At 39.5% G+C, this 15,376-nt stretch overlaps 1 protein-coding gene across 3 annotated transcripts in view; it reads right to left on the reverse strand.

The window, feature by feature from the left end:
• Positions 1-15,376, reverse strand: part of FOCAD (focadhesin) — a 298,794-nt gene that overhangs the window by 233,171 nt on the left and 50,247 nt on the right. For all 3 annotated transcript variants that reach the window (XM_018051909.1, XM_018051910.1, XM_018051911.1), the window contains one exon: positions 8,679-8,783. In XM_018051909.1, the coding sequence (XP_017907398.1) occupies positions 8,679-8,783 (105 nt within the window). The remainder of the gene's footprint in view (positions 1-8,678; positions 8,784-15,376) is intronic.

Here is a 15,376-nt window from a genome sequence, read left to right on the forward strand (position 1 = left end):
AAATAAAAAGGAAAGAGGTATGAAAGGACGTTATTAAGCCAAATGGCAAAACTAGGATATGGATTATAGGTAAAAGTGTTACATGAACATTAAATTTTCTTGATCTGATAACTGTACTCTGGTTATATAGAGAATATCCTTGTTCTTAGAAAACATACCCTACTGAATATGTACAATCTACTCTCCAATAGTTTCTAATTCTATAGAGAGAAGGATAATGAGAATGTGGAAAATCAGTGAATTGGGGTAAATGCCAGATGGAAATTTTCTGTACTATTCTTGCACCTTTTCTGGAACTTTAAAATTCTTTCCAAATAAGTTTAAAAAATAAAACTTACAATGACTTCCCACTACTCTTTAAAAAAACCCAAAGTCTCTACCATGGCTCGCATCTTCTAGGCCATGTCTAACTCTTCTGAGCCTCTGTCTTGGCCTCTTCCTCCCTTAAACACTAAGCTCCAGGCGCCCCGCCTCCTGTTAGTTCCTCTAGGGCACCAGGCCCTCACAAAGCAGCAGCTAAGCACATGCTTTTCCCTAGATCTGAGATGCTCGGCACTCTTCGCACAGCCAATTCCATCTCACCCACCAAAATGGAAAGAAGAGACAATGCAAAAAAGGGTTTAATGCTAAGAAGTGACTTTCGCTTTTCAGGGGGAAAAAAGGTATGAACCACAAAGTACTTCAACCTTCAGGACACACATCTTTAAGATCTCAAAATTAACTCGACATCTAAATAAACTCATAACACCACACAAACAGATATGCAAATACTGACAGAGTAAACAACTTTCATCTACTCAGGGTATAATCATCCATTGCTATTGGCCTAATCACCCATTTCAGAGCATACCATCTGCCCCAAACATTTAATAGTCCCTTATTCTAGAAAGTACAGCTTGATGTTGATCAGACCAACTCTTTCCATAAACAAGATTCTCAACATGTGATATTTGTGCATGTCAGCCACTGTCTGGCACATCAGAATAACGTACAAATTCTGGAACAAGCAGTTACCGCTCATGAATTCACAGCTATTTCCTCACTTCAGCTGAGGGAAGAGAGATCTTAAAAAGACTGCCATAATATGAATACATAGAGGAAAAATTAAAAGCAAGAGTACACGATAAAATTTTAAGAGGAAAAAAATGGCATATTACAAAGAAAATGAGCCTCTCATAATTAATGAATCTTAAAATTGTAGTTTGGGCTTCCTTGGTGGCTCAGTGGTAAAAACTCACCTGCCAATGCACAGGTTCAATCGCTGGGTGGGAAGGATCCCCTGGAGGAGGAAATTGCAACCCACTCCACTGTTCTTGCCTAGGAAATCTCGTGGACAGAGGAGCCTGGTGAGCTACAGTCCATGGATTCACAAAAGAATCAGATGTAACTTAGTGACTAAACAATAACAACAACAAAATTTAGTCATTCTTTCTTATAATCAAAATACCAGGCAAACACTGGTTCTCTGCTGCACTTCCTGTATGGTCAATGTTATAGAGCACTGCTGCTGCTGCTGCTGCTGCTAAATCGCTTCAGTCGTGTCCGACTCTGTGCGACCCCATAGACGGCAGCCCACCAGGCTCCCCCGTCCCTGGGATTCTCCAGGCAAGAACACTGGAGTGGGTTGCCATTTCCTTCTCCAGTGTATGAAAGTGAAGAGTGAAAGTCAAGTTGCTCAGTCCTGCCTGACTGTTAGCAACTCCATGGACTGCAGCCTACCAGGCTCCTCCAACCATGGGATTTTCCAGGTAAGAGTACTGGAGTGAAATAACTTAAAGATAAGTGTTTATAACAAAGTGGAGTTCAAGCTAACAAGAAGAAAATTTAGACCAAACAAAAAATGGGAGGGGAAAATAAGCCTGAAATAGAGGATATCTTAGTGGTCATCGTTCATGTTTTTTAAGTGATTAAACTAAAAATTGTTCACGGATTAAAAAAAGGGGGGAGGGGAGTGGTTAAAGTTTTTGAAAACAGTTAAATGTCTAAAGCAGAGGTCACAAACGATTGCCCTTGGATTGCATCTTGTGAGCAGATGTGTTCGGTCTGCCGACTCTGTATTTGGAAAAATTGGAATTGTTTTCCAACATTTATTAGTCAGAATATTTAATATAAAATGTTATTAATATTGAAGGATCTGGAGGTCTGGCGACAACAAAGCCCTGTGCCTCACTGCAACAACTGGCCAGCAGTTCTCAATCCAACTACCACATTAGTAACAATCCAGGAAGCTTTGAAAATTACGAGCGCTTGAGGCTGACCCCTACTCATTCTCGGGAGAGCCCAGGCACTACAGTTAAAAGTTCCTCAGAGAACTCTAACAGTGCAACTAGAACTGATACTCCTGGGCCGAGAGTAAAACTTGCATATTCTCCTTGTTTAATCACAGTAGCCAATTGTGCTCTATTGCTCTTCCAATTTATCCCCATTCTAAAAGGCCCTGGGAATTGAAACTCCATTTAAATATCCTCCTTTAATCTTATTTAAGTCACAAAACTATAGAAGGGTTCAGTTAAGCAAAATGAACTTTACTCGCTATACACACTCTAATCTGATGTATCTCAAAGCATGGTGGGTAAATAGATCATCTGTGTACCCAAATTTCTTCTTAAAGTCTATGCTCCAGACATATACATGAAAAACGATGAACTCCTTCCACACTAACACACTGAAAACCATCACTGGTTTGTAGAATGGTGCTGACAATTCAAGGGATTAGAGCTGATAGACAGAGTACCTCAAGAATTATGGATGGAGGTTTGTTACATTGTACAGGAGGTGGTGATCAAAACCAACCCCAAGAAAAAGAAATGCAAAAAGGCAAAATGGCTGTCTGAGGAGGCCTTAAAAATAGCTGAGAAAAGAAGAGAAGCAAAAGGCAAAGGAGAAAAGGAAAGATATACTCATTTGAATGCAGAGTTCCAAAGAATAACAAGGAGAGATAAGAAAGCCTTCCTCAGTGATCAGTGCAAAGAAATAGAGGAAAACAATAGAATGGGAAAGACTAGCAATCTCTTCGAGAAAATTAGAGACACCAAGGGAACATTTCATGCAAAGATGGGCTCAATAAAGAACAGAAACAGTATGGCCCTAACAGAAGCAGAAGATATTAAGAAGAGGGGGCAAGAATACACAGAACTATACAAAAAAGGTCTTCATGATGCAGATAACCACAATGGTGTGATCACTCACCTAGAACCAGACATTCTGAAATGTGAAGTCAAGTGGGCCTTAGGAAGTACCACTACAAAAAAAGCTAATGGAGGTGATGCAATTCCAGCTGCGCTATTTCAAATCCTAAAAGATGATGCTGTGAACGTGCTGCACTCAATATGCCAGCAAATTTGGAAAACTCAGCAGTGGCCACAGGACTGGAAAAAGTCAGTTTTAATTCCAATCCCAAAGAAAGGCAATGTCAAAGAATGTTCAAATTACTGTACAATTGCACTCATCTCACACGCTAGCAAGGTAATGCTCAAAAGTTTCCAAGTGAGGCTTCAACAGTACGTGAACCGAGAACTTCCAGATGTTCAAACTGGATATAGAAAAGGCAGAGGAACCAGAGACCAAATTGACAACATCTGTTGAATCATAGAAAAGCAAGAGAGTTCCAGAGAAATATCTACTTCTGCTTCATTGACTACGCTAAAGCCTTTGACTGTGTGTATCACAACAAATTGTGGAAAATTCTTCAAGAGATGGTACTACCAGACCTGACCTTCCTCTTGAGAAATCTGTATGCAGGTGAGGAAGCAATAGTTAGAACCAGACATAGAACAACAGACCAGTTCCAAATTGGGAAAAAAGAACCTTTAAGGCTATATATTGTCACTCTGCTTATTTAACTTATATGCAGAGTATATCATGTGAAATAGCACGATGGATAAAGCACAAGCTGGAACCAAGACTGCTGGGGAAAATATCAATAACCTCAGATATGCAGATGACACCAACCTTATGGCAGAAAGTGAAGAACTAAAGAGCCATGGCAAATAGATTGGGGAAACAATGGAAACAGTGACCGACTTTATTTTGGGGGGCTCTAAAATCAGGCTATGGTTTTTCCAGTGGTCATGTATGGATGGGAGAGTTGGACTGTGAAGAAAGTTGAGCACTGAAGAATTGATGCTTTTGAACTGTGGTGTTGGAGAAGACTCTTTGAGAGTCCCTTGGAGACTTGGACTTGGAGAGTCCCAAGGAGATCCAACCAGTCCATCCTAAAGGAGATCAGTCCTGGGTGTTCATTGGAAGGACTGATGTTGAAGCTGGAACTCCAATACTTTGGCCACCTCATGCGAAGAGTTGACTCATTAGAAAAGACCCTGATGCTGGGAGGGATTGGGGGCAGGAGGAGAAGGGGATGACAGAGGATGAGATGGCTGGATGGCATCACCAACTCGATGGACATGAGTTTGGGTAAACTCTGGGAGTTGGTGATGGACAGGGAGGCCTGGCGTGCTATGATTCATGGGGTCGCAAAGAGTCGGACACAACTGAGCAACTGAACTGAACTGAAAATCACTTCAGCCATGAAATTAAAAGATGCTTACTCCTTGGAAGAAAAGCTATGACAAACCGAGACAGCATTAAAAAGCAGAGACATTGCCAACAACGCCATGGTTTTTACAGTAGTTATGTATGGATGTGACAGCTGGACTATAAAGAAAGCTGAGTGCTGAAGAACTGATGCTTTTGAATTGTGGTGTTGGGAAAGACAGGGAAGCCTGGAGTGCTGCAGTCCAGGGGGTCGCAAAGAGCTGGACATGACTGAGTTACTGAACTGAACTGGCCCAGGAGAAATACCAAACACCCAAAGGTTTGTGCTTCATTACTTCTGCACCCAAATGTTTATCCCAGCATTATTTACAATGTCCAAGATATGGGAACACCCTAAGTCTCACTGATGGATGTATGGACAAAGAAGATGTGGTATATATGCGTAATGGAATACTACTGAGCCATAAAAGAGATGAAACCCGGCCACTTACAACACATGGATGGACAGTGAGGGTAATATGCTAAGTGAAGTAAGTCCGACAGGGAAAAACAAATACCATGTGATTTCACTCACATTTGGAATATTAAAAATAAACAAGCAAACCAAGCAAAAACAAACACATAGATACAGAGAACAGGTTACGTGATTACCAGAGGGGAAGAGGAGTTGGGGGAGGGCAAAATGGGTAAATGAGGTCAACTTTATGGTAACAGATGGAAACTAAACATTTGGTGGTAAGCATGCTATAGCGTATATGGAGGTCAAAATATAAGGTTGTACACATGAAACAGTAATACAAACTAATATTTGCTCAATTTTTTTTTAAGTTTTAATAAAAAATAAGATGACCAATATTCTGTTTTACTATACTGCAAGTTAATCAGCTATTAGGACAAAAAGAAAATCCAACAGTACACTAGCAAAGTCCTTAATACCATAAAATTATAGCTGAGTTTCCTGCCTAGAAGGCTTACAATTACTTGTCATACTACTTCCATTTTAGATCAAACCTACAACATAACCAAGGAAAACCTTCCAGTGGAGTTCTAAGCTCCTCATACCCTTTTTATGTTTTCACACACAGCTCATCAGTTTCCTCTCTAAGGCTGGATGATATTGCTCGCCAACATGTGGCATACAAGATTCTAAAACAGCATGACAATGTTATGATTGACTCAGGTAATCATAGCTCTCCTGAGGGAAATCTGCTCTTCAGGCTCACCTCTCCTGTGTTTCTGCCATCCACAATCCCCCGTGGAGGAACCTCAGGCTCTTACACACTCAATTACACTCTACTGATTTATAGTGCCAAACAGCCATTCACATGAGGGCCCTCCATAAACATTACTGGATTATGCCAACTCAAGTGATTGATTCTGAACCTCTTAATGTGCCACCACTCTACACACAATCCTTATATATCCAGTATGATTTCAGTTCTTCAAAGGAGGCTCCTGATCCACATCTTGCATCTATAGTCTTCTAAGAACAAGCCTACGGCTAAAAGAGCCAACTACTGGAGAAAATAAACTATAAATAGAAAGCAGGTGAAACATTACAGGTAACAAAGTTTAGCACTCACTAACAGGGAGCACAATCAGTGTGAAAATCTAATTATTCTGAATGACTAAAAATGTCCTTAAATCATCATCAAAAAAACTAAGGTGGCTATGATCCACCTGGAAAATCTCACCAGAATGCAAGCTCTGATTCAGGTAGTCTGAGATGAGGTCTGAGATTCCACATTCCTAACAAGCTCCCAGGAACTGCTAATGCTGCTCAAAGCTCTGCTACTTAAAGTATGGTAGGGAAACAGCAGTATCAGCATCACCTGGGAGCTTGTTAGACCAGAATACTGAGCCCATGTTAGGTCTAATGAAAGAGAATCTGCCATTCAACAAGGTCTCAGGTGATGAAAATGCATGGTACAGAGCTGCTAACACACCATCTTATCCTCACTGTTGATCAGAATCACCTGGGACTTTTCTGAATCTGATTCAGTTGGTCTAGGGTATTTCATTGTTCCTAGGTTCATCTGTTTTTAGGCATACCCACACTTAGTGACTGACCTGCAACAGCCAAAGGTGGTTCTCTTGAATAGCCATTGTTGAGAACCAATGAAATTAAAAATACTTAATTGGGTAGCTCTAGGTTGATAGAGCTATGGTTACTGGGTGAGGAATCTGAGGAAATGATGACAATGTCCTAAAATTGATTATGGCAATGATTGTATGACTACATGAATATACTAAAAATCATTGAATTGTATACTTTAAACAGGTCAGTTGGACAGTACAGTATGTGAATTATAGTTCAATAAAATTGTTAAATAAAATTTTAAAACTCTAGTAGCTTTCCTATTTTAAAATAAGTAAACAACTCCTCCTGAATAACAATGAAGTGGAATTATTTCCTATCCTGGAACTCTGCCCCAACAGTGTGAACCTCTTTCCAAAAAAGAGAACACAAATGCTTGTATGACCCATCTAGAAACATTAACGCCTGCTCATTTACTCCTTAGGTTCAATCCTGGTTAAGGTAATGTATATTTTTAAAAGAAAAGCATATATATCAATTTGGAAAAGTTTACCCTTCACACCCAGTTTCCAGAGTAGTTTCAAATAAATAATTTTCCTTTTGCTTCCCCAACTTAAAATTAATGAGTTAACTAATTCATTGTTAACTTATGAATTAACTAATTCATTGTACTACATTCTTCCAAATGTTCTATATTTTTGAAAACATTCAAAAAACATGTTAAGGGGACTTCCCTGGTGGTTCGGTAGTTAAGAGTCTGCCCTGCAATGCAGGGAACACGGGTTCAATCCCTCATTGAGGAACCAAGATCCCACATGCTGTGGGGTAACTAAGCCCATGTCACAACTAGAGAGTCCAGTGATGCAACTACGGAGCCCCAGTGCCACAAATACAGAGTCCAAGCACCACAGTGAAATATCCCGCATGATGCAAGGAAGATCCCACGTGCCACAATTAAGATCCAATGCAGACAAACAAATAATTTAAAAAACAAATGTTAACAAAAAATATATAAAATGCAAATCTGACCTGGTTTTTAAAAAGCGACTTAAGAAACTTGATAATATGCTCATAAAAATAGAGATGGTAAGTAGCACTAAACTAACAGGAAAGATCACTGTAACATACGAGACACTGTTTACTTACTATCAAAAGGAAAGTACTATACATGTATATAAGTAACAGGCACTATATACTAGGAGAGGCACTCACGGCTTCTGATAGCAGTGGTGTCAAATGCTTGAAACTGCAGGTTTTATTTGCTCAAGCCAATGACAATTCCCAAGTATGGTCTACTTTCCCTATTGGATCACCACAGCCTATGTAAGTCATTTTCCCCCAGAACCAGTGCCCTTGTTTAGGGTGCCATGCGTTCATTCTTTATAAAAGGTATATTCTAGATGCATCACTGAACAGATTTTCTAGGACAATATACACTGATTATGGGACATCTTCTGGCATCCTCTACTAAGTGGGAGCCCCTCTCTTATGAAATGACTTTCTAGGACCTTCAGAGCAATGGTTAAGGTCACCTTCACAAGTAAGTATGCCTTCCCTTGCCCAAACTCTCCCATAAAATTCAATGCATTTCACTGGAACTACTGCTGTGTGTATATATATATATATATACACCATGCTACATTCTATGGTCTCCTGCATTGCATGCAGATTCTTTACCCTCTGAGACACCAGAGAAGCCCCATATAGATAACAGCAACAAAAAGGCAGATCAATGCTGTTAATTACTGACCTTGCCTTGGGGAATAACCCTTAGCTAGTCCCATAACTTTTTATAGTGAGCAAGTTTGCCTTCCTGCTTTTAATACATTTGTTCAATGAACTCTTCAGTTTTCACAGTATTGGGAAAATGATTCTATATCCCAGATCAAAATGAATGGCTTGAATTTCGGACAAAAGATTCCAATTCCAAGGGAGCAACCTGAAAGCCACAGTGATGATACTCAGCATACGGTAGTCAATTCTATCTCAATCCTGAGTGTTGGAAATACTAACTTCCTGAGAGGTTAAGACTCACAGTCTCTGTGAACTTAAATATAACTAATTCTTAATGAATTAGCATGTCTTAATTCATAACTTATTTAACAATTCGCTAAAAAAGTTTCAAAAGAAAGGAGAAAAGGCTTACCTAATATTATATATATCCTGAATATTCTTCTCCCCACTGTGTCCTTCCTTAACAGCTTGCATTTGTAATAGTTTCATAATGGCTTTTATCAAGCCATGTGTATTCCTGTAAAGAAATATAATAGCATGTCAAGTGTTATAAAGTGAACAGTCTACTCAGGTACTTAATCCTACCACTTCTGAATAGTTGAATACTTGCCACCCACACTGAACAGTAGCCATCCACATACACCTAGCTTATTCCATAGCATAGCCAAGAGGCCTGCCAGGTCCCATTCAACACAATGAAAGGAGAAGTGAAGCCAAAGAATCAAACTACCAACCTATCTATCACTTCACTACATATACTTGGGGGAAAATCAATCAGGGAAAAGTAAACATTAGCCCATATAATTGCAGGCAGTAACCACATCAATTACCCACCCTGAATAATCAAGTCTTTCATTTATAAATATTAGCAGACCATGAAAAATAACGAGAAGAAGAAATGGAATGGCCACTAAAAATAAAAAAAATTTAAAAAGTGGGCCAGGGGACCAATCAGAGCAAATAACCCCCATTAAAACAAAGTTAATGGGAACAGGGAATAGAAATTTAAGTTTTCTCCTTATTCTCTGTAAGAAGCAGCAGGATAATAAATCAGAAAAATGGCCTGCTTTTTAAAGTTTTTTCCTGTTACTAATGTTTTCTAACTATTAAATAGGATTTTATTTCAGCTTTCGTGAGGTAAAACTAACAAAAACAACTGTAATGTAATGTGTACAAAATGATTTACGCGTGCTTTTTAAAATGGTTGCCATAATCAAGTTAATTAACACATATATCACCTCACATGGTTACTTTTTAGTTTTCATTTTTTTGGATAAAATGCTAGATACTCTTAGCAAATTTCAAGTATACAATACAACATTGTTGACTTTAGTTACTATGCTATACATTAGATCCTCAGAACTTAATCATAACTAGAAGCTTGTATCTTTTGACCAGCATCTCCCCATTTCTCCTACCCGCCCCTGGCAACCACCATTCTACTCTCTGCTTCTATCTGTTCAATTTCTTTTTCTAGATTCCACATATAAGTGGTACCATATGGTATTTATCTTTCTCTGTCTGGGTTATTTCACTTAGCACAATGCCCTCCAGGTTCATCCACGTTGTCACAAATTACCCTGATCTCTTTAAAGTAAGATTCTCCCTGGGAATGAGAAAGAAATCTTAGAAATAAAGATTATTTGCTAAATGAAAAAAACACAATATTTTAAAAATCATAGCTGTTAATAATTATGGAGCATCTATTGTAAACTAAGTACTCTCTTAAGTGCTTAACATGTATTATGTCATTACTATCTAGAAATCACTGTTAACGTTACCACAGGGCTAGGACAAGACCTGGACTTAATTAATAAAAGTCATTTAGGGCAATTATGTGAGATGTACTCTTTTATGGCACTTAAAGTTTTACAACCGGTAAATGGTTTGGCCATGCGGTCCAATACAGCAGCCAATGGACACACATGGCTACTGAGCATTTGTAACATGGCTAATCCACACTGGGATGTGCTCTAGTGTAAAATACATGCTGTATTTTAAAGGCTGAGGGGCTTCACTGGTGGTCCAGTGGTTAAAACCCGCCTGCCAGTGTGGGAGTCTTCAGTCTGACCCCTGGTCCAGGAAGGTCCCATATGCCACAGAGCAACTAACCCACGTGCCACAATAAGAGAAGCCATTGCGGTGGGAAGCCCAAGCCCAGCAAGAAAAGCAGCCCTCGCTCGTGGCAACTGGAGAAAGCCCACACATCAAGGGAGACCCAGCAAAGGTAAAAATGAATAAGCAAGAGGAATAAAATGTACTTTAAAAAAAAAGACTGAGAACACAAAAATACTGCAAAATATCATATGTAGTTTTTTATATTGATTACATCTTGATTACATACATATTTTTGATATATGAGGTTACACAAAATAGCTTATTAACGTTAATACCACTGGTTTCTTTTTACTTTTTAATGTGGCTACTAGAAAATTTTGAATTATGTATGTGGTTCACACTTGTGGCTCAGAATATATTTCTATTTCACAGTACTGCTAAAGACACTCATGGTTTGTTTCCTAAGTAGATTCTTTGGTGAGCAGTGAGGTTTTTCTTGCAGCTGAAGCATTTCCCACAATCTACACAACAGTATGTTTTCTTTTCCACGTGGCTCCTCTTATGACCATGCAGTGTACATTCATAAATGAGTGTTTTGTGACAGGCAGCATACAAACATAGTTTCTCTCCTATGTGGATCCTCTGGTGAAGAGCGACGTCTCAGCACTGCATAGGCCTGTCCCCTAAGATTCTCTTTCCTATGTGTTCTTTGCTGTATGTCAAACTGAGGTTCAGCTTTTCTCACATACCCTATATTGGTGTTGTGTCAATTCCACTTTGCTTTCACTAAAAATATGGCCCACTGTGACTCAGTGAAAATTAAAAAGCAGATTTTTAAAAAACTAGTGGGAAGTACAGTTGTCTTAGAAAGGTCTGATGGCATGGCATCCCCTTGGGAACAGAGGTGCTGTCTTAATTTCTTCTCATGACTGCTCAGATTCTTCCAGGAACCTTCTCTGCTGACACTCTTGAGTTTCTAGAGTCCTCTTACTCTATAGCTTAGGAAGAAGATATCTTAACATCCAAACATTCAGAATAAATTCCTTCTTTACAATTCCTCACATCATTCACTTTTACAGAATTAGACCCATCCTGCAGCTAAGGACCGTGGACTTTAAGAAAAGGTATTTTCCAGTCTATGCTTCAGCTCTTCACAACTCTGCTTACTTTCCTTCACCAAGATCTAGAGATCCTTCAGCATGGAGATCGCAACTGACTCTACCACTGGTTTATCAAGAACCTATTCTGGGTGTGAAGGTCTGACAGTCACAAAGAAGCTTATTGGAGCTTCAGTTCAGTTCAGTCGCTCAGTCGTGTCCAACTCTTTGCGACCCCATGAATCGCAGCACGCCAGGCCTCCCTGTCCATCACCAACTCCCGCAGTTCACTCAGACTCACGTCCATCGAGTCCGTGATGCCATCCAGCCATCTCATCCTCGGTCATCCCCTTCTCCTCCTGCCCCCAATCCCTCCCAGCATCAGAGTCTTTTCCAGTGAGTCAACTCTTCGCATGAGGTGGCCAAAGTACTGGAGTTTCAGCTTTCGTATCATTCCTTCCAAAGAAATCCCAGGGTTGATCTCCTTCAGAATGGGCTGGTTGGATCTCCTTGCAGTCCAAGGGACTCTCAAGAGTCTTCTCCAACACCACAATTCAAAAGCATCAATTCTTCAGCACTTAGCTTTCTTCAGAGTCCAACTCTCACATCCATACATGACCACAGGAAAAACCATAGCCTTGACTAGACGGACCTTAGTCGGCAAAGTAATGTCTCTGCTTTTGAATATACTATCTAGGTTGGTCATAACTTTTCTTTCAAGGAGTAAGCGTCTTTTAATTTCATGGCTGCAGTCACCATCTGTAGTGATTTTGGAGCCCAAAAGAATAAAGTCTGACACTGTTTCCACTGTTTCCCCATCTATTTCCCATGAAGTGATGGGACTGGATGCCATGATCTTTGTTTTCTGAATGTTGAGCTTTAAGCCAACTTTTTCACTCTCCTCTTTCACTTTCATCAAGAGGCTTTTTAGTTCCTCTTCACTTTCTGCCATAAGGGTGGTGTCATCTGCATATCTGAGGTTATTGATATCTCTCCCTGCCGGGGAGATATCTTGATTCCAGCCTGTGTTTCTTCCAGTCCAGCGTTTCTCATGATGTACTCTGCATATAAGTTAAATAAGCAGGGTGACAATATACAGCCTTGACGTACTCCTTTTCCTATTTGGAACTAGTCTGTTGTTCCATGTCCAGTTCTAACTATTGCTTCTTGACCTGTATACAGATTTCTCAAGAGGCAGGTCAGGTGGTCTGGTATTCCCATCTCTTTCAGAATTTTCCACAGTTTATTGTGATCCACACAGTCAAAGGCTTTGGCATAGTCAAGAAAGCAGAGATAGATGTTTTTCTGGAACTCTCTTGCTTTTTCCATGATCCAGTGGATGTTGGCAATTTGATCTCTGGTTCCTCTGCCTTTTCTAAAACCAGCTTGAACATTAGGGAGTTCACGGTTCACATATTGTTGAAGCCTGGCTTGGAGAATTTTGAACATTACTTTACTAGCGTGTGAGATGGGTGCAATTGTGCGGTAGTTTGAGGATTCTTTGGCATTGCCTTTCTTTGGGATTGGAATGAAAACTGTCCTTTTCCAGTCCTGTGGCCACTGCTGAGTTTTCCAGATTTGCTGGCATATTCAGTGCAGCACTTTCACAGCATCATCTTTCAGGATTTGAAATAGCTCCACTGGAATTCCATCACCTCCACTAGCTTTGTTCATAGTGATGCTTTCTAAGGCCCACTTGACTTCACATTCCAGGATGTCTGGCTCTAGATGAGTGATCACACCATCGTGATCTTGGAGCTTCAGGGGGATTCAATTCCTCCAAATATGCAAATTGGCTAAAGCTAACTCATCAGGCCTCAGTGCTACAATCTTGCTTTTTGAAAGTTAGTCTTTCAAAAACCCTACAACCCTGACCTAAGCCAATGCCTAGATTTTCGACAAGACTATGAAATCTCTGGTCTATATGTATGTTTAGCAGACAAATTCTAATCATCACTGAGTCAGTGAGCAGTTCCAGATTCCTCTGTCTGACTGAGACCTGTCACCGGAGGTCTACTGTGCTTTTTGCCTTGGTGAGAGCAGCACTATGTGTTCAGAAGTTTCCTTGTCTTCTCATCTTCATTGTTTATGCAACTGATGATCAGCTTTAAAGCTGATTTCAGCTAAAAATAACCCCATTTATATATGGATGAAATGGAGATGGAAAAAGTCTAGACCTCACCTAGAAACCTCATAAGACCACTCCCTGGGCCTGATGATGAGTTTAAAGGGTATTCATATTAAATGATCAGTACTGATTGAACTTCTGGCTGAATTTCTTCCATGAAATATAAATTCATTAAATAATCCCTTTTTGTATGTAAAACTAAATTGGTTTTCCTTATCTAATGATTTATCTGTCATATGAATAGTTTAAGAGAAGATAGATAACAGACACGATTCTTAACCAACTGGGGTCACTCACTCCTTAGTGAAAGCAGTACACACATACAGTCTATGTATATTTAATTCAAGGCATTTCCAAGAACCACTGTGGCCTGTAGATTTTCAGCTTTTTTAAATCTTTGTGTTATACCTTGCTTTTATTTGTGGGCTGAGACTTTACTATGTGGATAACTGAGTCCGTACTATATTTTAAGCAAGAGTGTAACATGAATAGTTTATGAATATTGAAAGATGATGGCATCAATAAATCATGTGTCGCTCCATTCAAGCAGTAACATAGTTGCCTTAAATTCAGTTGAATAATTTCTTAAATTTTTAAATATATCAAGTGGGCTGAGAGGGATGGATGGTTTCAGATTTTCATTTAAATCCCTGCATTAATTCTAACTAACTGGGAAATGTTAGGCAAGTCACTTAATGCCTATGAGCAAGACACTTAATGCCAACATCCTCATCTGAGCAACTTAGAATCACAATAATAAACTCAATCTTGTGTTGTTTTAAAGAATAAATTAGTGTGTCAATAAAGTATCTGGTTTTTTTGATAAATTAAAAAATCTAATACTTATACCGTTAAGATTGCAATGTTTCTCCCTTTGTAAGGTTATGCAAACAAAAGTGTCAGAGTTCATGAATGCAAAAACCTAGAACATTCCTAAAACTAACTACAGTTAAGTCATAAATGCCTACATCCTAGTATTTTCCATCTTTCTTCACAAAAACCTCTTTCTCTTGTTTTTGAGCCATTGTTACTCTGCATCTGAGATTTGTTGTTACAAAATTCAGTTCAGTTCAGTCACTCAGTTGTGTCTGACTCTTTGCAACCACATGAACCACAGCACGCCAGGCATCCCTGTCCATCACCAACTCCTGGAGTTCACACAAACTCATGTCCATTGAGTCGGTGATGCCATCCTGTAGAAGACAGAAAGAATAAAAGAAAAGCAGGCCTCAGCAAGGGCTGCGAAAGAAATTTATAATTATTGATAAACTGGATGCTATAAGGCATGAGACTCCTGGAACAAGTCCAGAGGGAACAGTTAGTTCATAATCTTAAAAACAAGATATGATCCTGGGGTCAGAAAACTGACCCCAGACTGTTTCTCAACTGGCTTCTTAGAGTCACATGTTTTACGTATCTGGTAGAAACTCTATAGATAAGAATATTAGTCATAATTACTGATTTGTTATTGATTACTATTTCCTAATTACTTAATGGTTAATGATCATTTTGTTCTTTGGCCTTGAAGGCCACAGAGTTATAGTTTAATTCTCTACATATTCTTTCATTCACGGATGAAAGTATTATAAAGCTGGCTTGGATTCAGTTTCAGCACCTTCACCTTGGAGCAGTGTTGGTCCCCTGATCCTCATTTTTCTCTGAATTCTTGTGTCTCCTTTCTCATTCTCTCGCCGTATCACGCTTTCGGAAACCCTGCTTGTTGAGCTGGTCTCGACACCATCCAACCATCTCATCCTCTGTCATCCCCTTCTCCTCCTGCCCTCAATCTTTCCCGGCATTTGGGTTTTTTCAAATCAGTCAGCTCTT

Source organism: Capra hircus, chromosome 8, assembly GCF_001704415.2.
Source record: "Capra hircus breed San Clemente chromosome 8, ASM170441v1, whole genome shotgun sequence".
Classification (NCBI taxonomy): Eukaryota; Metazoa; Chordata; class Mammalia; order Artiodactyla; family Bovidae; genus Capra; species Capra hircus.